At 61.7% G+C, this 24,402-nt stretch overlaps 1 protein-coding gene across 3 annotated transcripts in view; it reads left to right on the top strand.

The window, feature by feature from the left end:
- LPCAT1 (lysophosphatidylcholine acyltransferase 1) overlaps positions 1 to 24,402 on the top strand; it is a 45,263-nt gene that overhangs the window by 3,842 nt on the left and 17,019 nt on the right. For 2 of the 3 annotated variants that reach the window (XM_058712584.1, XM_058712661.1), the window contains exons 2-4: positions 14,485 to 14,627; positions 20,352 to 20,566; positions 22,817 to 22,929. In XM_058712584.1, the coding sequence (XP_058568567.1) occupies positions 14,485 to 14,627; positions 20,352 to 20,566; positions 22,817 to 22,929 (471 nt within the window). Of the gene's footprint in view, positions 1 to 2,735; positions 2,760 to 14,484; positions 14,628 to 20,351; positions 20,567 to 22,816; positions 22,930 to 24,402 lie in introns of those variants that run through there. The other variant, XM_058712708.1, reaches the window with a different exon arrangement.

The following is a 24,402-nucleotide window of genomic DNA, read 5'->3' as shown; positions in this document are numbered from 1 at the left end:
TGCCCATGAGCCCTGCCCTCGGGGACTGGCTGTCTCTTTGAATGCACCAAGAGCCGCCTGTAATCCGGTTCTCATTTTCCGGAAGGGCGTGCACATCGCACTTAACTGTGGCTAGAGTCGAGGAGTGGGGAAGGGGGTCCGGGGTTGGAGAGACTTCACTTTTCATCCTGCCTGCTCTCTGGCCCTGAAACAGAGTCTTAATGTGTGTGTATGCACACACACGCGAGTATGGACGCATTCATACTTCATTTCAGTCGTGTTTCGCGTTCTTCTTCATTTCAGAGTACTGAACAAAGTACTGTCAGTTTTACGGCTCGTTTTAGAAAACGGAGGTTTTGTCCCTGAAACTGGCCAGTCAAGCGCCCTGTTGCAGAAGCCGGTGCTTGCCCGCCCTCTGCCCCCGCAGGCATCCACCCACCAGAGGCCTCGCCCCAGATGGTGGAGAAAGTCCGAGGATGTGTCCTGAGCGCTCTGTTCCTGCGAGTCTGAGCAGGACTCCCACAAATCGTGTTTCACAGAGCTTCACCCCTACCCTGCCAGAGACCTGGGGCCTTGCTGGCACTTTGCTCCTTCACCTTCCTGCCCCCGGGGCCTTCCGCCTCTCTGACCTTCACGTCCTGGACCGAACGTCCCGTCCCCAGAGCTCGCCCCTCACAGTTTGCTGCAGTGGGTCGGGACGAGGAGTGTTTCCCACATTTCTGGTGTTCCGCACGCCGTTAGTAAGTCTGCAGATTATTTTGCAAAGGAGGCCAGAGCGAAGGGTGTGTCTGAAGCCTGAGGACAGTGCTTGTGCTTCTCAGGCCCAGTCAGTCATCCTGCAGCCCTCCCTTTCACGATGGGCAGCAGCGTGACTGATTAGCACGTTCCTGGTGTTTTGTGTTTTCCCCGTGTGGTAGCCTTGCACACTTCAGTGACTGCACCTCTGCTAAATGCTGCCCTTAAACACAGACGCAGCAGTGGCACCCGCCTTTTCTAGCACAGGGTCCCCTCGTTCTCTCACACCTGCTGATGCCCCACGAAGCTGCCAGGGACCGGCCTGGGCAGAGCCGCTGGCTCCGTCAGTGCTCACGCGTGGGACGTGTTCCAGGTGCCTGGACACCGTGGCCTTTTTACTCCCACAAGTCTTACTTCCGTGTTAGAGCCAGCGTAGTGATTTCTTTTCCCACATAAAGTCTTTCTGAAGGACATCTTTAGCAGTGTTAATATTTGAAACCCGTAGGACGGGGACACAGAGCTGGGCTCAGACAGAGCCCCTGAGGCCTGGAGGGCAGGTCTGCTCCATATAGAGCATGTCCAGAAGTGACCCTGCTCCGAGACAGCCGGGAATCCGAGGGCTGAGGGCCTGGTTGGGATCAGGCCCTGAATGTTCCCAGCACAGGGCCCACAGCGGAACCCCGTCCCTGTAGTGCTAAGTCTCTCACCAGCAGGAAGGAGTTGAGTCCTTAGTCACTTCTGTGCCACGTGACTCACGAGCTCCACGTCCTCGTGGGCCCACGGAGCTCAGCAGCTCCCAAGCTCAGAGTCCCCCTCCCCCGCCCCCCAGAGCAGCCACGGCCACTGTTGCCTCCCGCCCCCACCCCCACGCCCTCCCATCCTGTCCCAGTGGCTTTTGTGTGCTGTGCCCAGGAGCGCTTGGACCAGCCCACTCCACACTTCCCCTTCCCCAGGGTAGTTGGGGTAGCGAGCTCCCAGGCCCCTCTCCACCCCTGCCAGGCTTGGTGTGAGACCCACCCTGACCCCACAAGTGTTAGGGTGGGCCGGGAGCTCCCTGCAGCTGGGGGGTCAGAGGCAGGATCCTCCCTACATATGAGGGAGGACACAGCTAGGATGTTCTGGGAGCTCCCTACACCTGGGGGGACAGAGCCAGGATCCTCCCTGCAGCTGGGGGGTCAGAGGCAGGATCCTCCCTACATCTGGTGGGGGGGGAGAGCCAGGATGCTCCGGGAGCTCCCTACATCTGGGGGGTCAGAGCCAGGATCCTCCCTACATCTGGGAGGGCAGACAGCCAGGATGCTTTGGGAGCTCCCTACAGCTGGGGGGGGGGACAGAATGTACCCTCGAGTCTCCTTGCAGCTGGAGAGGGACTCACACAGCTGGGGGCTGGAGGCGGCATGTGGTTAAGGGGCTCCCTGCAGTTGGGGGACAGGGCCTGGAGGTTCCCCAGGAGCTTCCCGCAGTTGGTGCCCTGGAGCCATAATTTTGGGGAAGCCAGCTGTTGGGGGTGAGGTTGAGCGGAGATGTCCTGGGGGCGCTCGGTCTGTGAGGGGAGTGGGGTAGGCGGTGCCTGGACGGGGGTGTCTGCAGCTGGAGGCAGGGCATCGTAGGGCTCCGGGAGGGGCCCCTTGCGAGGGACTGAGGATGTGCTATGACCCTGGGCCCCACAGGCTCTGTGGATATTTGCCGAACGATTGGAAGCCTCTGGAAATGCTTCAGCTCTTGAATTTCAAGATTCTTCTATTCAGATCCTGCCGAGGGCCCTAGAGATAAGGGATTTCCTGGGGCGCAAGGCCAGGTGTGTCTGTGGGGGTGAGCAGCTGGGGGGACCGGGTCTGTGTCTCTCAGGTGCGTCTGGGTGGGGGGGAGGGAGGATTGACAGTTACTTATTTTTCTCAGTCTTCTGCCCCCCTGCTGCACGCCAGCCCTGAGGCCCCCACCAGGCAGGGCAGGTTGGTGCCCCTCGCACGTTCCCTGCCCCTCGGACTGCGCTCTGCTCTGCTCTGCTCGTGGCTGAAGCAGTCCTGACCGTGAGGCGAGCGACGGTAAGCTGCTCCCCAGGACCCTTGCGCCCCCTTCCATGCCAGGACACGTCCCAACCTGAGACACTGCTGTTAGGAGCTGCGGGCTGTGTCCTCGGATGGATGGACCTGACCCGAGCGTCACTTTGTCAGGACTGAGCTTCAGGACCGGGCCCTGCTGTGTCCGGGGCAGCGGCTGTGGGAGGAACAGATGCTTCGTGGGCAGGTTAGCTCACAGCTCCTGGTGCGGCCGGAGCACAGGGACTCAGGTGCTCATCCCCAAAGGCCCCGCTGCATTCTGACCCTGTGCTTTGCTTCTGAGCCTCCTTTGCTCGGCGGACAGGGACAGGGGGCCTTCTCCGTGCTCCCTCCCTGCTCCCGCCTACTCCCTGATTGGTTGGTCAGGTCCTGGTCCCTCCCCTTAGCCCCCTTAGGTTGGGGGAGGCACTGTGCCTCTGGGGGCGGGGCGGCCCTCCCCTCCCAGTCCCTCCCTCACCAGGATGTGCCGCCCCCTCCCCCCCAGTGCCTCACCAGGACGTGCCCCCCTCCAGCTGTGCTCCCAGCCTGGGCTTGTACCCATCTGTGGGGGAGAGGGCTCCCGCCACCCTGTAGGTGGGAGCTCTGCCTGGAAAGCTCCCTTTCTGAGGACCTGTAATTACAGGGTGTCCTGGCCCCACAGGTGAGACGCCTGTGGAAACGGGTCAGTTGTCGCTGAGTTCCTACAGTCTTTAAATAGGGATCTGGGGCCAATTCCTGCTCTGGATGTGAGCCTCGTCCCCAGAGTGGAACGTCCAGCCCAGAAATCTTACTCTTTATGGTGTTTCTGCTTCTGTCCCGCTGGTCTGTTCCTGAGCACCTGCCAAGAGAGCCAGGCTGGGGCGCTAAGTTCTCAGGGTGACCCGGGACCCGTGAAGGGCCTCTGGCCTGCCTGGAATTTCAAGTCTGGGGGGGCACAGGATTGGCAGCGTGGAGTCACAGGGACCGGGGGGACAGAGCTCTGGGCTCTAGCTCAGGGGTCCTGAAGACTCTGAGGAAATGAGATTTTGCGTGAAACTCTGTGGATGGGAGGGGCGAGGAGAGGCGGAGGCCGAGGGCGTTTGCTGGCCATCTGAGCCGGGAGGGGCCGGCCGCGAACACCCACAACCGCCCCCTCCCCCACGCAGGGCCCTGCACTTCTTGTCTTTCCTTAAACCCCACCAGGTAGCGGGGAGCTCTCCCATCCCCTCCCCTGGAGGATAGGTGCTCCCTCCCCTCCCCACCCCTGCCCGCAGGCAAGCCCTCTCCCCTGCCTGCTGCTGCCCGCAGGGCTGTGAGCCAGCCAGGGCTGTCCCCACTGGTGTGCATTCCGTGTGGGCGTCGGGAGCACGCTGGCTCTGGCTCTCGATAGACACTTGGCGTGCGTGCACTGGCCCGGTGAACTTGTTCTCCAGCACATGTGTTCTGCCTACTCCCAGCCTGAGCCGCTGCCCACCCCCCCACCCCCAGGGCTCTCTGCAGGTGCACTTGGGCTGAAACCCTGATGTGGCCCGGACAAGAGCTCAGGGAAGCCCAGACTGGGGGGGAGACGGGGGCACACAAGGGGCCCTGGGAGCTCAGAGGTGCTCAGGTAGGAGCGGGTCTTCAGTGGAGGGGGCATCGTGCCGCTGCCCAGCAGTGTGCTCTCAGGGCTGAGCACCAGCGGGGGAGCCTGGGCAGCTGAGGTGGCGGCCGTGACAGTGACAGTGCGGCAGGGGTCTGGGGGTCTTCCTCTCTGCTCCCAGGCCCGTCCAGTCCTTCATTCTCTTGTCTGTGCAGCAGGGACACCGAGGTCCCTGCTTTCCCAGGCCTTTCTCCACCGGCCGCTGCGTCCCTCCCCTTCCTGGGGGCCCAGCCCCTGGTGGTTTTTCCTGGGGACCTGGAGTCTGTGTGGCAGGCATCTCCTGATGTCCCCGAGTGCCCTGCCCGCCCCCTCGGGGCCCCCCCGTGCCTCCGTCTCTGCTACATTCACCGGGGGCCCTGAACTGCCCTCCCGGCTGCCCGCTGACCACGCGCTTGGCTTCACGCCTCCCTCGCCAGCTGGACTGCGTGTGGGCCCTGGTGCCGGGGGCCTGCACACGGGGCCCCATGAAGTGCCTGGTGACAGACCAGACACAGGCCTGAGCCCCTGCAAGGCTCTGACCTCCACCCCCGGACCCTCAGACGCTCGTCAAAGGGCAGGTGAGGAGGACCGTGTAGTGCAGATTCCCTTGGTTACGGGGTGCGTGCCCCGGGGTGCCGGGGACAGAGCAACTCTGATCCCACAGGGAACCGCACAGTTGTTTGCTGCTGCCCGACGAGCCAGGCCGTCCAGTGTGTCAGGCACGGTGTGTGTGTGTGTGTGTGTGTGTGTGTGTGTGTGTGTCTCTGGGAAAACGGCTCTGCCGTTGGACTGCGTTGCAGGTTGCAAACTCAGAGCGAATTACCGAAAGACTGTCCTTTTGCAGAAACTCCAGGTTGGGTGAGTGTATTCGAAATGAGGTTTGAAAGCTTCTTGGGGCGCCTGGGTGGCGCAGTCGGTTGGGCGTCCGACTTCAGCCAGGTCACGATCTCACGGTCCGTGAGTTCGAGCCCCGCGTCAGGCTCTGGGCTGATGGCTCAGAGCCTGGAGCCTGTTTCCGATTCTGTGTCTCCCTCTCTCTGCCCCTCCCCCGTTCATGCTCTGTCTCTCTCTGTCCCAAAAATAAATAAACGTTGAAAAAAAAAAAATTAAAAAAAAAAAAATAAAAGAAAGCTTCTGGACAGACAGGACCGGGGCGCCGGACGGACAGGACCAGGGCTGCCTGCGGGTTGAGGGAAAAAGCAGGTTTTAGGAACGCTATATTTAATTTTAGGTTTGAGTGGGAGAGCTGAGAAAAAATAGCTTCTGTGTAGCGGTGAGCGTGGCCCGACAGTCACACGGCCGGACAGACGGCTTCAGAGTGAGGGACCGTGGGAGCCCAGGGGCGAGAAGACTATCACCTGCACACATCAGCCAGGAAAGGACGGTCAGTCCGATGGGGATTTGGCACCAGAGTAAACAGAATGACAGTCACGCAGGAGGCCCAGTGAAGACAGAGCTGTGCCTCCGACGTGACCCCCCACGTCCCTGTGCTGCCCCCGCCACGGATTTCTAGCCTCGCTCCGTGTTTTGTCTTTTCGTGGAGGGGAGTCTTTGCATGAGAGCAGCCGCGTATGAGGACGTGGGAGCATTGCAGCACAGTTCAGGGCGCGGCTCCCTCTGTCTGCTTTCCAGTAAGGAAGCTGCTGGAAGGAGGTGGTTATCCCCACCCCTGCCGCGTGCGTTTGGGGCACAGTGTGCTCCCCGTCCCCTGCTCCGTCCCCCTGTGGGGACACAGAGGGGATGTGCTTTCTGAGGTTGGCTTGCTGGGCAGGCATCTGTAGGGCGCTGGGTCCGCGTGGCCGCTCCCCTTCCGAGGCTCCGAGGCCGGGGGTTTGTGCAGGGAAGCTCTGGACTGCCAGCTGATGGCTCTCCTGTGACAGTTGCTGTACGTTTTCTAAGTTCTTTAGAAGGAAAGGTAGATGTATGTGTTTTGTTGCTGCGTCGAGGGACAGTGGCCCCAGGGGACATGGCTCTGCGGACCGCTTCCCTCCTGGACCAGGCTCAGGGGGCAGGGGGACATTGGGCATTGGCTTCCCAGTTTCGGAATATTCTGTCTGTTCTAAATCAGGATTTTCAAAAACAACTTGCTTTCGAATTTTTAACTAAGTGACGGCAAAGAGAAGAGAGCTATTCCCCAGGTAGGGTTCTCCTCTGTTTATCCCACGTTGCCCTGGCGATCTTTCTGTAGACTCCGTATGTCTCATCTGTCCTCTCCTCGTGGGAAGAGCCTGGAGCGACCCAGGCCAGCCCCCCAGGGTGCTGTGTGAGGAAACTACAAGACCCATCCCAGACGCCAGGGTGCCCTCAGCCCCTGAGCCCTATGCAGGCTCTTTTCAGAAGATGAGCCCCCGCTAACCCCTGAGCCACCGGGCCTACCTGATGGGACTAGCTGGTTCCCTCTCAGTGTGGCTCCCGGAACTGCAGCCCTTCGGGGACTTGGTCCTGAGGCGTCCCTTCAGCCAGTGAGCTGGGTCTCTGGGCTGGGAGCCCCCCAGTGTCCACAAGTCTGGGACTTCCCTGCTTGGCCCTGGGAGCCCGTCCTGCTGGGTGTGGGCAGGCCACCGCTCAGATGGCACCCCACTGCCAGCTCAGGGTGCCCGTGGTCCCCCCTGGACCCTCTCCCGTGTTCACTGTATTTGTAGCAGCCCCATTAATCCAGGCTCCACCATCCCCCCGGGCCTCGCTCCTTCGGGATCGTCTCCCTTCCCTGTGCTCACTGGGCTGTTGTTCTGGAGGAACGTGCCGTCCGAACACTGGGGTCTAACTGATGTGAAGGCGGTAGCCCTGTCTCCTCCCCCCGGGAGCCGGTCCCCTTGGGTCTGTCCCCGAAGCTCCTCCCCCAGGAGCCGGTCCCTTCTGGTCCATCCCCGAAGCTCCTCCCCCGGGAGCGGGTCCCTTCTGGTCCATCCGCGAAGCTCCTCCCCCGGGAGCCGGTCCCTTCTGGTCCATCCCCGAAGCTCCTCCCCCGGGAGCCGGTCCCTTCTGGTCCATCCCCGAAGCTCCTCCCCCGGGAGCCGATCCCTTCTGGTCCATCCCCGAAGCTCCTCCCCCGGGAGCCGGTCCCTTCTGGTCCATCCCCGAAGCTCCTCCCCCGGGAGCCGGTCCCTTCTGGTCCATCCCCGAAGCTCCTCCCCCGGGAGCCGGTGTCTTCTGGTCCATCCGCGAAGCTCCTCCCCCGGGAGTCGGTCTCTTCTGGTCCATCCGCGAAGCTCCTCCCCCCGGGAGCCTGTCCCCTTGGGTCTGTCCCCGAAGCTCCTCCCCCAGGAGCCGGTCCCTTCTGGTCCATCCCCGAAGCTCCTCCCCCGGGAGCCGGTCTCTTCTGGTCCATCCCCGAAGCTCCTCCCCCAGGAGCCGGTCCCTTCTGGTCCATCCCCGAAGCTCCTCCCCCGGGAGCCGATCTCTTCTGGTCCATCCGCGAAGCTCCTCCCCCGGGAGTCGGTCTCTTCTGGTCCATCCGCGAAGCTCCTCCCCCAGGAGCCGGTCTCTTCTGGTCCATCCCCGAAGCTCCTCCCCCGGGAGTCGGTCTCTTCTGGTCCATCCGCGAAGCTCCTCCCCCGGGAGCCGATCTCTTCTGGTCCATCCGCGAAGCTCCTCCCCCGGGAGTCGGTCTCTTCTGGTCCATCCGCGAAGCTCCTCCCCCAGGAGCCGGTCCCTTCTGGTCCATCCCCGAAGCTCCTCCCCCAGGAGCCGGTCCCTTCTGGTCCATCCCCGAAGCTCCTCCCCCGGGAGCCGATCTCTTCTGGTCCATCCGCGAAGCTCCTCCCCCGGGAGTCGGTCTCTTCTGGTCCATCCCCGAAGCTCCTCCCTCTGGCTGGCCACCAGCACCTGTCACACAGCGACCATCGGCTCAGTGTCCCCTGGTGGCACCATCCGGCTGTGCTGTTAGCAGCAATACCCGCGCGAGCGGCTCCCAGGGAGCTGGGCCCGCCAGCTGCACACACAGGCTCCCTGAGCTGTCACCCGTAGCGCCTTGTCACGCAGCTTCGTGGGAGAGGACGGTTGTTCACAGAACCCCAGGTGCACCTGGCCTCCACCACAGCCGGTGGGCCCCGGGGCCCTGTGTTCAGCCTCATGGCCACGGTGCCGAGCTGTGGTCTCCCACGTTCGCTTTCTCGTTCGTCTGTGTCCAGCAGCCTCCAGGAGGGGCGTGTGTGGCCTGCGGGCTGATTGGGTGCTCGCCGTGTGAGAGCGTCATTCCCCGAGACTTTCTAAGCTGCTGGGTGGAACTAAGTGCAGGGTAGGACCGTGTGTCACTGTGTGTGGCCGGCAGGCGCCTCCGTGTGTGTCTCCTGTTTTCTCAAATCACACGGAGGGTGCATCTTTCTCTACTGCATTTGGGAACACGTTCTCGTGTCCTTTGGATGGTGGTGGTTATCCTTTCTGCAGTTAAAGCACGCTGGCCCTGGAACCCGCTCTCCCTGCAACCTGCCCTCCCCCCGATAGCACCTTGCACCGCGGGCTGGGGTCCCTCGGTGTGCGCTGGGGGCACACGGTATCTCGGTGCCTGGCCAGCCTGTGCACGCCCTGCGAGGACACGTGTCACTGCAGTGACCTGGCCTGCCACAGGGCGGCACAGGTGGAGACACCGGGGACCCTTCCTCGTGTGCGCCCGAGGTCTTTGTCTCTCGTGCACCCTGTTGGCGGTTCTGTGTTGATTGTGAAACACAAGGCACTTGGACCAGCTTGCGTGACGATGATGTCGGTGGTCCTGGTGGCCTTCATGGCCTTGGCAGAGAGGAGGGAGTGGCTGCCACGTGAGCCTGAGCGGGGGTGTTGTGACCACAGCTCCAGACACCGGATCCGGTGTGCTCACTGAGAATCGGGGAACGTTTTACATTAGAACCGTCTTCCTACGGGAGGTTTGAGACAGACGCCAGTGTGCGTGCTCAGGTGCTGACCCCACAGACCTGCAGCTTTAAGAGCAGGTGTTTATCTGTCCCGGTCCTGGGAGCTGGGAGTCCGAGACCCGGGTGTGGGCAGAGTGGGTTCCTCCTGAGGCCTCTCTCCTTGGCGTGGAGGTGCCGTGACTTCCGTGAGTCCTCACCGGCCGTCCCTCTGTGCGTGTCTGTAACCTAGTCTCCTCTTCGTATAAGGACACCTGTCCTATGGAATTAGGGTCTGCTCTGGTGACCTGATTGTATCTTAATACCCTTCCCAAGGCCCTGTCTTCAGTACGGGCACGTCAGGAGGTGGGCTGGGGGTTGTGGCATCAGTACGTGAAGGGGGGCCCACGGTTCAGCCCCTAACACTGAAGCAGAGAAAACGTAGTGAGCCCCGTGCCCACCCTCGCCCACCTCAGCAGTCTCCAACTTCCGGCCACTCTGGTCTCGCCGATGCCCGCTCTCTCCCTGGTCTCACTGATCTGCAAGCAAAGCCCAGACTTGACCTGTAGATGCTCCCGGGTGCGCATGTCTCGAGCAGGGCCGCGGGCATCAACCCCGGAGCCTCACACACATCCTCCCCTGGAGCCTCCTTCCAGCTCCTTGCTTTTGTTTTCTTACGGTGTGTTTGGGGCTTTTGTCCCTGAGCGTCTTGCTCTGCGTTTTACCGATCGCCTCCCCGTGTCTCCCGTGTCTTCTGATCCAGAATCAGGAGGCTCTGTTTCTGTTGGCTTGTCAGGTGGCTCATCCACACGGCGCCCGGCTCACATGTCTGTCTCCGTCCACACAGGCCCCTTCACAGGGGTGTGTGCGAGTGGTGGGGTTCCGGAAGCCCGTGGGGACACTGCCGGGTTCTCCCTGTGGCTGCCCCAAGGGACAGTCTCGGGATGGACAGCACAGTGCCTGATTCTTCGTCCTTGTTGGCCCGGGTGCCACTCGGAGCTGGTCTCCTGGGGTCCGCAGAGGCCCCCGGTGAGGTGGGGCGCGTGCGCCTGGTTGATGGACTCGTGAGCACGTGTGAAGTTCCGTCATCGCATCGGTGGCTCTTGCCGTGCTCACAGTGGCATGTCTGCCACGGGGGCTCCCGGGCCCAGGGACCTCTGCCTGCCTCCCCCGTCTCCGCTGTGCCACTGGGCTCCAGGTGCCCCTTCCACGTTTTCTGCCCCTGCTGGGAGTGCCTTTGCCCAGGAGCCCTGGTTCCGTCTGGCAGGAAATAGAGCTGGGAGCCTGCAGGCGGCCGTGAGGGTCTCCTTGCGCCTGGGTCTGCTCCAGCGGGGACTCCAGACAGAGCATACCGGGCCGGAACAGCTGCTCTGTGACTCAGGGCAACCGTGAACCTGGAGGGCGGCGTCTGTTCCTGGGGACCCCTTTCCGACGGGACCGTGTATCGAAGCCAGCTTCCAAGGAGCGTGAAGCGACTCAGCCAGGGACTGTCACCGCAGGCGCCCCTGGGACTGGCTTTTAAACCCTCAGCTCATGGGAGGGCCGGCCTGGCACTTTTGAGGGTGACTGGGGCTCCCGACAGGGACAGGCCGCAGCCCTCGGAGCATCTTGGAGGGGACGCGGGTCCCGTGTTAGCAGCCTTTTCCTGCTTGGTCCGCAGCGTTCCTCCCCGTGTGCCACTGCTGCCCTGGCCCCCGCCCTGTGCCATCACAGGGCGAGGGGGGGGGGGGGGGTAGCATTCTCTCCCCGAGGCCCCGCTGACCCCGCCCTCCGGCCCAGGGCCGCCCTGAGTGGGGCTCCGGTGGGAGCGGGCACTCCCCAGCCAGGGAGTCCAGCACAGAGCTGGGTCTTACTCAGGTTGTGGGGAGCGGAGACCCGCTCTCTCCCCGGGGCCCCCCTCTGCCTCCCAGCGCACTCCCACTGGGGAATGGGACACCCCCCGCTGGCTCCGGGAAGGAAATACCGTGTCCAGCCTGGTCGCTAATTACAGTGCCTCCCGAACGTTGAGCCGGAACTGCCCGGAAACCGCGCAGTTGGCCCCTTTCGTCTGCTTGTGGCCCTGTTTGTTTTCCAGTCCAGCCAGGACGTTCTGAGCATGCGTTTCCTCGGCCCCAGCACACTTGAGAACGTCCGTGTGGCTGACACGGCTGCCCTGCCTGTGGTCCTGTGGCTGGAAACTCTGAGTGTGCTCCGACAGGCTGGGCACAGGGTGTGGTGGACAGCGAGGGCACCGGGAGGTGGCCGGGCCTGGGAAGGACGCAGGTGGGCCAGAAGATGCAAGGGGACAGGAGGGTCCAACCAGCCGGTAGCCTGGAATTCAGGAGAAGTGGCCACAGCCCACAGAACGTTCTGGAAGAGGCTGTAGGAAGCCTTCCAAGTCTTGCCCCTTCTGGGGACCGTTTGCCTCTCCGGGGCAGGGCTGAGCCCAGTGGACAGCACGTGGACCCAGTGCTGGGGCAAGGTCAAGGCAGGGTCACGGGGTCCTGGGGAGCAGCCCGGGAAACACACGGGGTCTTAGCCCAGGTGGCCGGGGCCCTCTTGCACCCCATGGGCCCCCCGAAGGTGCTCGCTTTCCCCAAGCCGCTCACGTGGCCCTCGTAAACCCGTGTCCACCTTCTCCCCGTCCTTCAGGCCCAGCCAGGCGGTCACTGCAGGCCTGTGACGCTCACTCACCACACTGTGCAGGAGCCCTGTCTGTGAGCTGAGGGCCTCGGCCCGTGCTGGGCACTCACACGCCCCCTCCCAGCTCGCCGTGAAACTCGGAAACCAGGTGGTGTTCTCGGGATGCGTGTAAGAGGTGTGCGAATTGTCGTCACAGTCAGTTGTGGTCACTCACGTGCTGTGTCCCGGGTCCAACAGCTGCTGGCCACCCACGGGAACAACGTGAGGAGCGGCACACATGCCCTGACTCGGGGTACCGGGCGGGTCTGGGTCACCCCTGGAGGGAGCGGGGCGCCGCCCCCCGGGGACCCCTCGCCGCCCCGTCCCCGTCCCCCTCCCCGTCCCCGTCCCCGGTTCTCAGAGGCACAGGGCGGGGCTGGCGCTCCCACGCCCTCCAGGAACCCGTGTGGTTCCGTCTTTGTCGACCCAGAGCGGGGGGTAGGCCCACTGGCGGGCAAACAGCATCGCGGCCGCACCCTCGCAGTGTGAATACTTCCTGGCGGGCTCTGTTCACGTGCTTTGCTGCCCGGTCGTCCCTCGGCCCGTCCCGCGCGGGCAGCAGGTGTAAAGGCCGGCCGGGGCGCCCGTAGCCAGCCGTCCGGAACTTACCGTGGGGCTGGAGAAAGCTGGGCGTTCTCAGTGTGGCAGTGGGAAACGGGACACTTCTGAAAATACTGCTCTGTGCTTTTACCTCAAGAAGTTAAGAGGGATGTTAGAGTCAGAGTAAGAGCGGGGTGCCTGTAGGAGCTAAAATTCATACGACCGACTGACTGGCCACAGGGACGGTAAACCCATCCAAAACTGGTTCAGTAAACAGATTGATAGAGTAGAAAAATACCGGTCAGAGTAGGCAGAAAAGTTTCAGAGGGCACGAACAATGCTGATTACACGGCAGGGCAGGGTGACGAGAGGCACGGGAGAGTGCCACGGGCAGCTTCTCAGGTCTCTTGAAGACGCTTGCGGGGTGGGAGATTGGTTAGGGGAGAAAAAACCTGCTGGGGACTCCCAGAGAGGATTTTCTCAGTAGCAGAAGCACTGAAGGATCACAAGAAGTGGGACACCTAGGTAAGCGATAAAAATCAAATTAGAACAGTGCTTGTGTGTGCATCTCCGTGGAAACTCCCCCAAGAGGCAGCTCGCTGGTGTGCAGAGGGGGCCACGCCACGGGATCCGCCGGAGGGAAGCTGTGGGTCAGGCTTGCCCCCGACTCGACCCAGCGATGCATCGGTGAGCAGACTCAGCAGTTCCTTAAAAAAATCCCCGACTCTTGGTTTCGGCTCAGGTCATGGTCTCACGGTTTGTGGGGTCGAGCCCCACGCGGGGCTCGGTGCTGACAGCGGGGAGCCTGCTTGGGGTTCTCTCTCCCTCTCTCTGCCCCCCTTGCTTGTGCTCTCTATCTCTCAAAATAAATAAACATAAAAAAAAGAAACCCCAGCGCTGTGACCAAGGTTCTCACGTCTAAAAGCAGCATGTGGTGGACGCGGGCTGAGCAAACAAATACTAGAAGCAGGAAGGACAGCGGGTTCGCGTTCACCCATTCGTGACGTAGAGCAAACCCAACTCCCAGAAACCCAGGGGCGGGAAGGTACTTTCTCGTCAGCAAAGCACATCTGCTAGAGCCCAGAGCAAGTCCGTGCTTGGTGGGAAACGTCGTCACCAGCATCAACCACAGGACAGCAGATGTGATGTCTGTGCTACGTTCACTTCCTCACCTTGTGGGGCCACTAGACAGTTTAAACTCACACACACGGCTTGTCTCCCACCTGCTGGGCGGTGCTGCTCCTGACAGGGGACCCGGGAGCGCCTGCAGAGAAACCGCAGGGCCGTCCAGTGTGGGTAACGGACGAGCAGGGGGGCGGCCGTGGGCCGTGCAGCCGGTCGGCCGGGAGCTGGGAGACGTCGCTGTGCACTTTCTCCTGGCCTGTCTTTTCTGTCCTCCCTGCGCCGAAACCTACACGTTCGAAGCGTGTGTTACTGCAAATAATTGTAAGTTGCATCTGTTGATCACCAATCCTTTGTAAGTTTAGGCTTTGCCATCTGTCCCCTGCCCTGTTTTCTCCCTGATTGCTGAGATGCTGGCCCTCTGAGACCGCGTGTGTCCCCAGGCGTGTGCCCCCAGGCGGGGACCACAGCCTGGTTCTGTGCGCACGGGCGCTTGGTTTTAGGAATGGCCATCTGTCCACCGTGTTCTTGCCCTGACCCCTCTGGTGAACCATGTGCCCATCCCCACAGAGCCCCTCCCATGGTGTCACCCCGACCAGACTGCCCGTTTGGAGGTGGGCTGGCTGTGCCCCGTTCTCTGCTGGGCTCCCGCCCATGATGCCCTGGGGCTGGAGAGTCACGGGAGTCCCCAGTGCTCCCTGAGCTCCCACATCTGCCTCACCGCGGGGAACCTCAGCACTGCAGAGGCGTCCTCGGGTTGTGCTGGGGCTCAGGCGTGTGCCGGGGCCGGCCCCAGAGGGGCTCAGGTGCAGGACTGTGGGCACCGGGGTTGGGGGACGGCGGTGCAGCCCAGAGCCTCAGCAGGACGTCCTGGCCACTTACCGCCACGTGTGAGGGCAGGCGTGGCATTTCCACGCCAGCTCCGGGGCTGGCTTCCCATGCGGAGTCCTCCGGTTCTGGAATGACCTCGCCTCTGTCTTCCCAGATGGCCTTCATGACGCTGACACTCTTCCCCATCCGGCTGCTGCTTGTCCTGATCGCGATGCTGCTCGCCTGGCCCTTCACGTTCTTCGCCACGCTGGGGTCCTCGGAGAGGGAGCCCGAGCCGTCCCCGGCCTCGTGGCGGAAGTAAGTCACCCGTCTGCAGGGCCACCGCGTACCCCGGCCTCTCCGGCCTTCCTCCCCCGCCTGGGCCCGGAGCACGCCAGGCTGCCCTCTCCCGGCCGGGACACCGCCGGCCACGTGCCCCCTTCCCCTCGGGGAGTGGCCGGTTCCACCCCTGCTGTGCCCCCACCCCACCCCTGCCCTGAGGGGGTCCTTCGGGGCCGGGCTGCTGTTGGCGTGTCCTCAGCACAGAGATTCCCCGCGGGTTTCCGTGTCCCCAGCCCTGTGAGGCTGTGTGTCGGCCGGCATCTGTCCTTCTCGCTGGTCTGGTCTCCGCAGGGTCCAGCGACCCTCCCTGCTTCGAACACCTGGAAGGTCCCTTGTGTTTGCTCACCAGATACTAACAAAGGAGAGCCGTCTGTAGACGGACGAGTTGTGAATACGTCTCAGCCAGAGACCCAACATGGACCTCAGGAAGTTAAATGAAATCACAGTATTTTCTTGTTTCTTCCTAAAGCTGTTCGCAGAGTATACGCATTAGTAAATGAAGGTGGCGAGTGTCAGGAGGACTTCGAGAAGTATTTCCAGCGTCCTGGAAGTTGTCGTTTCTGTCGTAAACCCGGAGACTTCCCCGCTCTCCACACCCTAACGCCTCTCGTCAGCCATGCGGGGCCCTTGAACGGTCTGTTCAGAAAGAGTTACTACTAGGCCCGCACAGGGGTCAGCAGAAAGGTGCACACGCCAGGTCCAGCTGCACTCGGTTTACCAACAGCTCTGCTGGAGCCCAGCCACACCCGCTGACCTGCGTACCGCCCAGGAGGGTGGAGTCGCCAGGGCGGACGGAGCCCAGGGTATTCGCTCCTGGGCCTTAAGGGGTTTGAGGGACAGGCTCGACTTCCCGCACCGGGAGCGTGTCTGCTCTCCGCTCTGCGGGAACACCATGCCCACGGCCGGCAGGCGGGCGCTGGCGGGTCCTTGGCGCCCGTGGTCCCGACACGCACCTGTCGTGCTCACACAGGGCACTGACATGCGGGGCAAAGACGGCCAATTTCAAGTCGAGCGTTTGCTGAGCCGGTGAGGAGTATGGTGTGGCCATGCCTGGGGACGGTCCAGGTGCCTGGGGGACCCCTCACACAGGGTCTTTGTGTGCACCCCCTGCCGTGTTTCACGTTCTTGGACCATCATCGATGCCAAGTGAGCCACAGTCTGTCTCCCTCCCAGAGGTCCCAAAGGCAGGCCGTGACCTGTTCACATTCTGTCCCCAGCACAGCCCCTGGCCCGGGGACGCCAGGAAGTAGGTCCCGAGAGAGGGACAGCTGCTTGGCATTCCTGTCCACTGGGGTCATCACTGGCTCTGGGGTCCTCGTTCTGACTTTTTGGGTTTCTTAATTCTCTTTGAAGAGCTTGCTTAACCTGGAGGGTGTTTTTCAATGTTTTAGCCCTAAAACAGGGATTTAGTATCAAATATGTAATCAAACAAAATCTACACCGAATAGAAACCAGAATTTCAGTGTCGCTAGGTTGAGAATCCATAGCTAGAAAGCAGAATTTTTTGTAGTTTTTGACAAATTACAAGTGATTTGACTAAAAATTTGAGGTTTGAGTGATGATAGGTTAACACGACTTCTTGGCATTTTTGTCTTAATTCCTTCCTTCTTCAGCTCTGTCCCTGGGCTGGGATCCCCTCCTCTGTCCACACACACAGTGCAGATTCTGTGTTTTCTTTTTTTTTTTTTTTTTTTTTTTTTTTTTAATTTTTTTTTTTCAACGTTTTTTATTTATTTTTGGGACAGAGAGAGACAGAGCATGAACGGGGGAGGTGCAGAGAGAGGGAGACACAGAATCGGAAACAGGCTCCAGGCTCCGAGCCATCAGCCCAGAGCCTGACGCGGGGCTCGAACTCACGGACCGCGAGATCGTGACCTGGCTGAAGTCGGACGCTTAACCGACTGCGCCACCCAGGCGCCCCTAGATTCTGTGTTTTCAAAGTACGGGACTCCGGGCTGCTCTCCATTCCCCGTGCCCACCCCGTGCGGCTCCACGTGGCTCCTTCGATGACAGATGGGCCACTGCCTCCCAGGTGCCTTGTGTGCCCAGAGCATGCCTGAGAAGTGTCCTCGGCAGCGAGAAGTAGAGGTGTCTGTGTCCATGGAGACCGCACGTCACTGTGCACACGTGTATGAGTGTGTATACGTTTATATGTGTCTGACCATGAGTACATGCCTGTGTGGGAGTGCAAGCATGTGTGTGTGTGTGTCCAAGCATGTGCACGTGCATATGTGTACCTGTATGTGAGCATGTGTGTGTGTACAAGCATGTGCGTGTGCATATATGTATGAATGTGTATGTGTGTGTGTGAGCGTGTGAGCACATGCATACATACATGTGTGGGCGTGTGTTGTGAGTGAGCGTGTGTTGTGTGTGAGCATTTGTGTGTATGTACATGCACGTGCAGGTGTGTATGTGCACACGTGTATATGCGTGTGTGGGTGTGTAGAGTGTGTATGTGTATGTGTGTAGAAGCATGTGCATGTGTATGTACGTGTGAATGTATGTGCATGTGTGCAAATGTGTGCACGTGTGTATGCGCATGTGGGTGTGTGCATGAGTGTGCATGCGTATGTGTGCACATGTGCAACCATGTGCATGTATACTTGCATGTATAGGTATGTATGTGTGTATGTGTGCATGTGTGTTTGTATACAAGCACGTGCATATGTATATATGTGAATGCATGTGTACATGCAAATGTGGGTGTGTACACGAGTGTGTGTGTGTGTGTGTGTGTGTGTGTGTGTGTGTGCGAGCGAGCCATGCACAGCCCTGCGCTGGGTCTGGTGCTGGAGGGAAAACACGAGTACCATCAACACTGAACTCCTTGAAGGAGAACGTGGAGACGAGATGCCTGATCCAGGGACTCAGGAGTTAGGAGGAAGCGGATTAGCGCGCACGGGCCTGTGCGGGAGAGTCGTGGGGTCGGCTGGGAGGTGTGCAGCTTTACGCCTTGCAGAGCCGTGCGGGTCTGAGCGGGCTGATGCTCCTCCGTCGGGGAGGGTCTTTGCCGAATGTAAGCTCCTGCCATTCGGACTTGCTAAAGGAAAAGCCTTGGGGCTCCAGGGAAGGGAGGAATGAGCAGTCTCACAAGACACTTCCAACCGCAGTCGTGGAAACAACCGGCCATCTTCTTGCAAAACCCGACCAGCAGGCCAGCGGTGGAGGATGGTCCTTGGCGTTGCCTCTTGGGCCCACTCACGTGGTTAGGAAGGGCCGGTGGTAGTCCCCTTGGGCCACCGCAGCCACGTGCCACAGGCTGGGGAACAGCGCGAGGTTGCGGGGGCTGGAATCGGGCAGATCCGGCTCCTGGCCTGCGCACGTGCTCTCTCGAGGTCCTCACCTGGCGGGCAGCTCCGGTCTGTCTCTCACGGGACACCTGTCCCATCGCGCCAGAGCCCCGCTCTTAGGACCCCATCGAACCTCATTTCCAGTTACAGACTCTCGTTCGCCTGTTGCTCATGGGATGCTGAGCCCGAGCATAGCCTGCACTTCTGCCCCCTCGTGTCCACGCTGCGATGATGCTCTCCTCCTGGGGGTCCCCGAGCCCCCGGCCCCCCATCACACGTTCCTCTTCTGCTGAGTGCAGTGACTTTCTGCAGGTTGGGGCATCGTCTGTCTCCTCAGCCTGGTTTGGGGTTCTTTTTTTCCCTTGTTTCTTTTCTCCAAGATTTTGTGGAGCATCGGGGTTTTTTCTCAGAGGACAAGCAGGAGAAACTGAGGTGCGTTTCATGTCCGGGAGTCTTTGTTTTCCCCTCGGTGTTGACGGGTAGCTTGTCAGGGCGCAGACGACGGGTTCCAGACCTTCCGTCCCCAGGGTTGCGAAGATGTGAGTGTGCCGTGGTGCCCGGGTAGCCCATCTGCTCTTCTGAAGTTTGGGCATCTTCTGTCCGTCCTTGGGAATTTGAAAAATTCTCGAAGGAAGTTGTAGGAGTCTGTGGTTTCGTGTTAAATTTTTCGTGTCCAAAGTGCCATCCTTTCTTCCCTGCCTGTTCCCGGGGGAATCCTGCTCACTCCTCAGCTTCCCAGGGAACTGGCTGCTTCTGCAGCGAGAGACTGGATTTGCCACACTGTTGCCTCGTCCTCTGCTCCTTTCACAGCGCCCCGTTCTGGATTCTAACAGCTCGAGGACGGTGTGGACCGCAGCCTCTCCCCTGGTCAGCCTCTTCTCCATCACGGGGCTGGTTGTGCTCACGTCTCCGGTTCTTGGGCTCCCGCCCGGGCGATGCAGCAAGAATGCCCTTGGGCGTGTACATCTGTGTCCTGCCTCTCTGTTCCCAGGAAACGCTCCGGGCACCTCAGGCTTGTCGTTGCTGCCTGAGCCTGGCCGGGAGGCGTCGGGCCAGGAGGCCTGCTCCACGTCCGCAGGCCTGCTCTTCCCAGTGGGCGGTGTCCTGGGATGGCATTCCCCGAGATCTCAGAGAATCGTCACGGGTGGTGCATCCGCCCACCCCCCGCCCCCGCCCCGCCCGCTTCTGCTTAGTGCCCTTTGGCCTGCTGGCCTGAGGGGTGGTGGGTGTGTGTCCCACAGAAGCATCAGGATTTGGTCCCCACTGGCCACCAGCCCCCCTCTCCTGCACCCGACCTCCCGGGACTGGCTCCCCTTCCGCCACAGCCTGCCCGGTGCCTCCTTCCTCACGCATCCGCAGGTGTCGGCCGGCTGATTCTTGCACGTGATCTTGTTAGGAAAAGTGGCACACGCGCACACAAACACGGTTAGCAGTGCGCTTGGACACGTAAGCAACTGATCGCACCCGGTCGTGGGCATGTGTGAGCCCGGCCCCCAGCTGGTGTACAGCCACACCGGGATTGTTCATCCCCTGTAGGCGACGGCGGCTCAAGGCGGCCCCGTGAGGGACTGCTGCTCAGAGCCGTCGGGCCTCGTCTTCCAGAACTCTCTTGAGGGGATCCGTCCCATGAGATTTCCGGCTCTTTTCTGTCGCTCAGTCCTGTCATCTGCGTCCGCACAGAGGTGACCCCTTCTCGCCGTGGACAGCCCGTGCCACTGGCCCCGGTGTAGTTCCGGTGACGTGGAAATGCTGGTCAGAGATGACGACGGAAGGATGTGCAGATTCAAAATGTCTGTATTCTCGTACATCTGAAACTAAATAGGAAGCAAATTCAGTTCATCTAGGCTGACTTTTACTTTCTTTCCAAAGTCATCGTCCACCTGATCTCCTCTAGAAAAGGCTTGACAGCGTGGCATCTGGTCCTGGGACCACGGGCAGCCTGAGGGAGGTGGGACCGTGGTTTCTCACCGCAGGCCTCTGCTCCTGGTCTCGGCCTGACTTCGCTCCTGATTTTAATTGCATTTCGGGTGTTTTAGCAGGCTGATGTTTCTTTAAAACCTGCATGCTCAGGATGCAAGTCCGTCACCTCCCAGTGCTTGCGGCCCCGGAGTCTGTGAGGTCGGGACTCTGTCTTTACACTGCTGTGGAGCGTGGCACGGCCGCTTCCGTTGTCCTGACAAAGTCACACTGTTGCACATCTACACAGAGGGACGAGAGCACAGCACCTGTTTTCTTCCCTCCTCCGGCCGGTGCACGTTTCGGATCAGCCTGGACGGCACCCTGGGTGGCCTGACGGGTCGGGTCCACGTGCACGGGGCCGGCCTCACGCTCACAAGCCGCGACGGAGCCGACCTGCGACCCCCCCCCCCGCCCTGCTTCGGTTTGACCACAGCACCTTCTTTTGCAGGGTCGTGGACGTCCTGCTCAAGGCCATCATGCGCGCCATGTGGTTTGCTGGAGGCTTCCACTGGCTGGTGGTGAAGGGGCAGCGGGCCCCACCCTCTGAGGCCTCCATCCTCACTCTGGCACCCCATTCCTCCTACTTCGACGCCATCGCCGTCACCATGACGATGTCCTCCATCGTGATGAAGGCAGAGAGCAGAAACATCCCAATATGGGGAAGTGAGTGAGCTCCCCGTCCCCATGTGGGCGTGCGTCCCCCCTCCTGCTGGGAGCGAGTCCTCCCCCCTCCTGCTGGGAGTGAGTCCTCCCCCCTTATGGGAGTGAGTCCCCCCCACCTCCTGCTGGGAGTGAGTCCTCCCCCCTCCTGCTGGGAGTGAGTCCTCCCCACTCCTACTGGGAGTGAGTCCCCCCCACCTCCTACTGGGAATGAGTCCTCCTTCCCTCATACTGGGAGCGAGTCCTCCCCCTCCTACTGGGAGTGAGTCCCCTCCACCTCCTGCTGGGAGTGAGTCCTCCCCCCCTTCTGGGAGTGAGTCCTCCCCTTCTACTGGGACTGAGCCCCCCCACCTCCTGCTGGGAGTGAGTCCCCCCCCACCTCCTGCTGGGAGTGAGTCCCCCACCTCCTACTGGGAGTGAGTCCTCCCCACTCCTACTGGGAGTGAGTCCCCCCCACCTCCTACTGGGAATGAGTCCTCCTTCCCTCATACTGGGAGTGAGTCCCCCCTCCTACTGGGAGTGAGTCCCCCCACCTCCTACTGGGAGTGAGTCCCCCCACCTCCTGCTGGGAGTGAGTCCTCCCCCCCTTCTGGGAGTGAGTCCTCCCCTTCTACTGGGACTGAGCCCCCCCACCTCCTGCTGGGAGTGAGTCCCCCCCACCTCCTGCTGGGATTGAGTCCCCCACCTCCTACTGGGAGTGAGTCCTCCCCCCTTCTACTGGGAGTGTGTCCTCCCCACTCCTACTGGGAGTGAGTCCCCCCCACCTCCTACTGGGAATGAGTCCTCCTTCCCTCATACTGGGAGTGAGTTCCCCCTCCTACTGGGAGTGAGTCCCCCCACCTCCTACTGGGAGTGAGTCCCCCCACCTCCTGCTGGGAGTGAGTCCTCCCCCCTCCTGCTGGGAGTGAGTCCTCCCCCCTAATGGGAGTGAGTCCCCCCCACCTCCTACTGGGATTGAGTCCTCCTCCCTCCTGGGAGTGAGTCTTCCTCCCACCGGGAGTGAGTCCTCCCCTTCCTATTGGGAGTGAGTCCCCCTTCTACTGGGACTGAGTCCTCCCCTCCTACTGGAGGTGAGCCCCCCCGCCTCCTGCTGGGAGTGAGTCCTCCCCCCTTCTGGGAGTTAGTCCTCCTCCCTCCTACCGGGAGTGAGTCCTCCCCCCTCCTACTGGGAGTGATTCCCCCCACCTCCTACTGGGAGTGATTCCCCCCACCTCCTACTGGGAGTGAGTCCCCCCCACCTCCTACTGGGAGTGAGTCCTTCCCCCTCCTACTGGGAGTGAGTCCTCCCCTCTCCTACTGGGAGTGACTCCTCCCCTCCTTCTGGGAGTGAGTCCTCCCCCTCCTACTGGGAGCGAGTCCTCCCCTCCTACTGGGAGTGAGTCCTCCCCCTCCTACTGGGAGTGAGTCCTCCTCCCCTTCGGGGAGTGAGTCCTCCCCTTCTACTGGGACTGAGCCCCCCCACCTCCTGCTGGGAGTGAGTCCCCCCACCTCCTACTGGGAGTGAGTCCTCCCCACTCCTACTGGGAGTGAGTCCCCCCCACCTCCTACTGGGAATGGGTCCTCCTTCCCTCATACTGGGAGTGAGTCCCCTCTCCTACTGGGAGTGAGTCCCCCCACCTCCTGCTGGGAGTGAGTCCCCCCACCTCCTGCTGGGAGTGAATCCTCCCCCCTCCTACTGGGACTGAGTCCCCCCCCTCCTACTGGGACTGAGTCCTCCCCTCCTACTGGGAGTGAGTCCTCCCCCCTCCTACTGGGAGTGAGTCCCCCCCTTCTACTGGGACTGAGTCCTCCCCTCCTGCTGGGAGTGAGTTCCCCCCCACCTCCTGCTGGGAGTGAGTCCCCCCCACCTCCTACTGGGAGTGAGTCCTCCCCCCTTCTACTGGGACTGAGTCCTTCCCCCCTTCTGGGAGTGAGTCCCCCCCTTCTACTGGGACTGAGTCCTCCCCTCCTAATGGGACTGAGTCCCCCCCACCTCCTGCTGGGAGTGAGTCCCCCCCCACCTCCTGCTGGGAGTGAGTCCCCCCCACCTCCTACTGGGAGTGAGTCCTCCCCCCTCCTACTGGGAGTGAGTCCTCCCCCCTCCTACTGGGAGTGAGTCCTCCCCCCTCCTACTGGGACTGAGTCCTCCCCTCCTACTGGGACTGAGTCCCCCCCACCTCCTACTCGACTGCAGCCTGCCCCTCAGGTCCACTGCTGTCCCGTCCTCCCGTCCTGTGGCCTGTTCCCACACGAGTGCCTCTCCTTCCCTTCCAGCTCTGATAAAGTACATCCGGCCGGTGTTCGTGTCCCGGTCGGACCAGGATTCCCGCAGGAAGACCGTAGAGGAGATCAGGAGGCGGGCACAGTCGAATGGAAAGTGGCCACAGGTAGCACAGTCGCGTGTTCGGCACGTCTGTCCTGAGAGATGTGAACTCAGAGGTGGGGCTGGGCGGTGGGGACCCAAAGGGCCGGGCCCCTGTGCCCCTGGGCTGCCCCACAAGAGAGTGGCCGCGTGGCCACGTGAGCCGTATTTTCCAGCGTCGGGGAGACTTATGTTATGTCGCCGGGGTCAGCGTGAGTGAGTTCCAGTGACTGCAACTCCGACCGGGGAGGAGTTTAACCGCATGTGTGGTGTTGCCGCTCTGGCCCGGCCCGGGTCCTTCCGCCCACGGCCTCGTCTGTGTGCCTTCTCTGCCTGTGTCTCTGTGGGCGCCCACTCTGCACTGGCAGTGTGTCCCCGGGCGGCAGCACCTGGGCCTCATAGCAGCTGTGAGCACACCCTCGTGAGCACACCCTCACGAGCACACCCTCGTGAACACACCCTCGTGAGCACACCACTCGTGAGCACTCCCCTTCCTGAGCACTCACCCTCGTGAGCACGCCCCTCGCGAGCACACCCCTCGTGAGCACTCCCCCTCGTGAGCACGCCCCTCGCGAGCACACGCCTCATGAGCACACCCTCGTGAGAACTCCCCCTCGCGAGCATATCCTCGTGAGCACACCCTCGCGAGCACACCCCTCGTGAGCACTCCCCCTCGTGAGCACTCCCCTTCCTGAGCACTCACCCTCGTGAGCACGCCCCTCACGAGCACACCCTCGTGAGCACTCCCCCTTGTGAGCACCCCCTCGTGAGCACTCCCCCTCGTGAGCACACCCCCTCGTGAGCACTCCCCCTCGTGAGCACTCCCCTTCCTGAGCACTCACCCTCGTGAGCACGCCCCTCGCGAGCACACCCCTCGTGAGCACTCCCCCTCGTGAGCACGCCCCTCGCGAGCACACGCCTCATGAGCACACCCTCGTGAGAACTCCCCCTCGCGAGCACACCCTCGTGAGCACACCCTCGCGAGCACGCCCTCGCGAGCACACCCTTCATGAGCACTCCCCCTCCTGAGCACTCACCCTCGTGAGCACGCCCCTCGCGAGCACACCCTCGTGAGAACTCCCCCTTGTGAGCACCCCCTCGTGAGCACTCCCCCTCGTGACACACCCCGTCGTGAGCACTCCCCCTCGTGAGCACTCCCCCTCATGAGCACTCCCCTTCCTGAGCACTCACCCTCGCGAGCACACCCTCGTGAGCACACCCTCGCGAGCACACCCTCGTGAGCACTCCCCCTCGTGAGCACTCCCCTTCCTGAGCACTCACCCTCGTGAGCACGCCCCTCGCGAGCACACGCCTCATGAGCACACCCTCGTGAGAACTCCCCTCGCGAGCACACCCTCGTGAGAACTCCCCCTCGCAAGCACACCCTCGCGAGCACACCCTCGCGAGCACACCCCTCGTGAGCACTCCCCCTCGTGAGCACTCCCCTTCCTGAGCACTCACCCTCGTGAGCACGCCCCTCGCGAGCACACCCTCGTGA

This window comes from Neofelis nebulosa, chromosome 1, assembly GCF_028018385.1.
Source record: "Neofelis nebulosa isolate mNeoNeb1 chromosome 1, mNeoNeb1.pri, whole genome shotgun sequence".
In the NCBI taxonomy this organism is placed as follows: Eukaryota; Metazoa; Chordata; class Mammalia; order Carnivora; family Felidae; genus Neofelis; species Neofelis nebulosa.
Note: the sequence above shows the minus strand (reverse complement) of the source record. Positions and strands in the feature narration are given on the sequence as shown.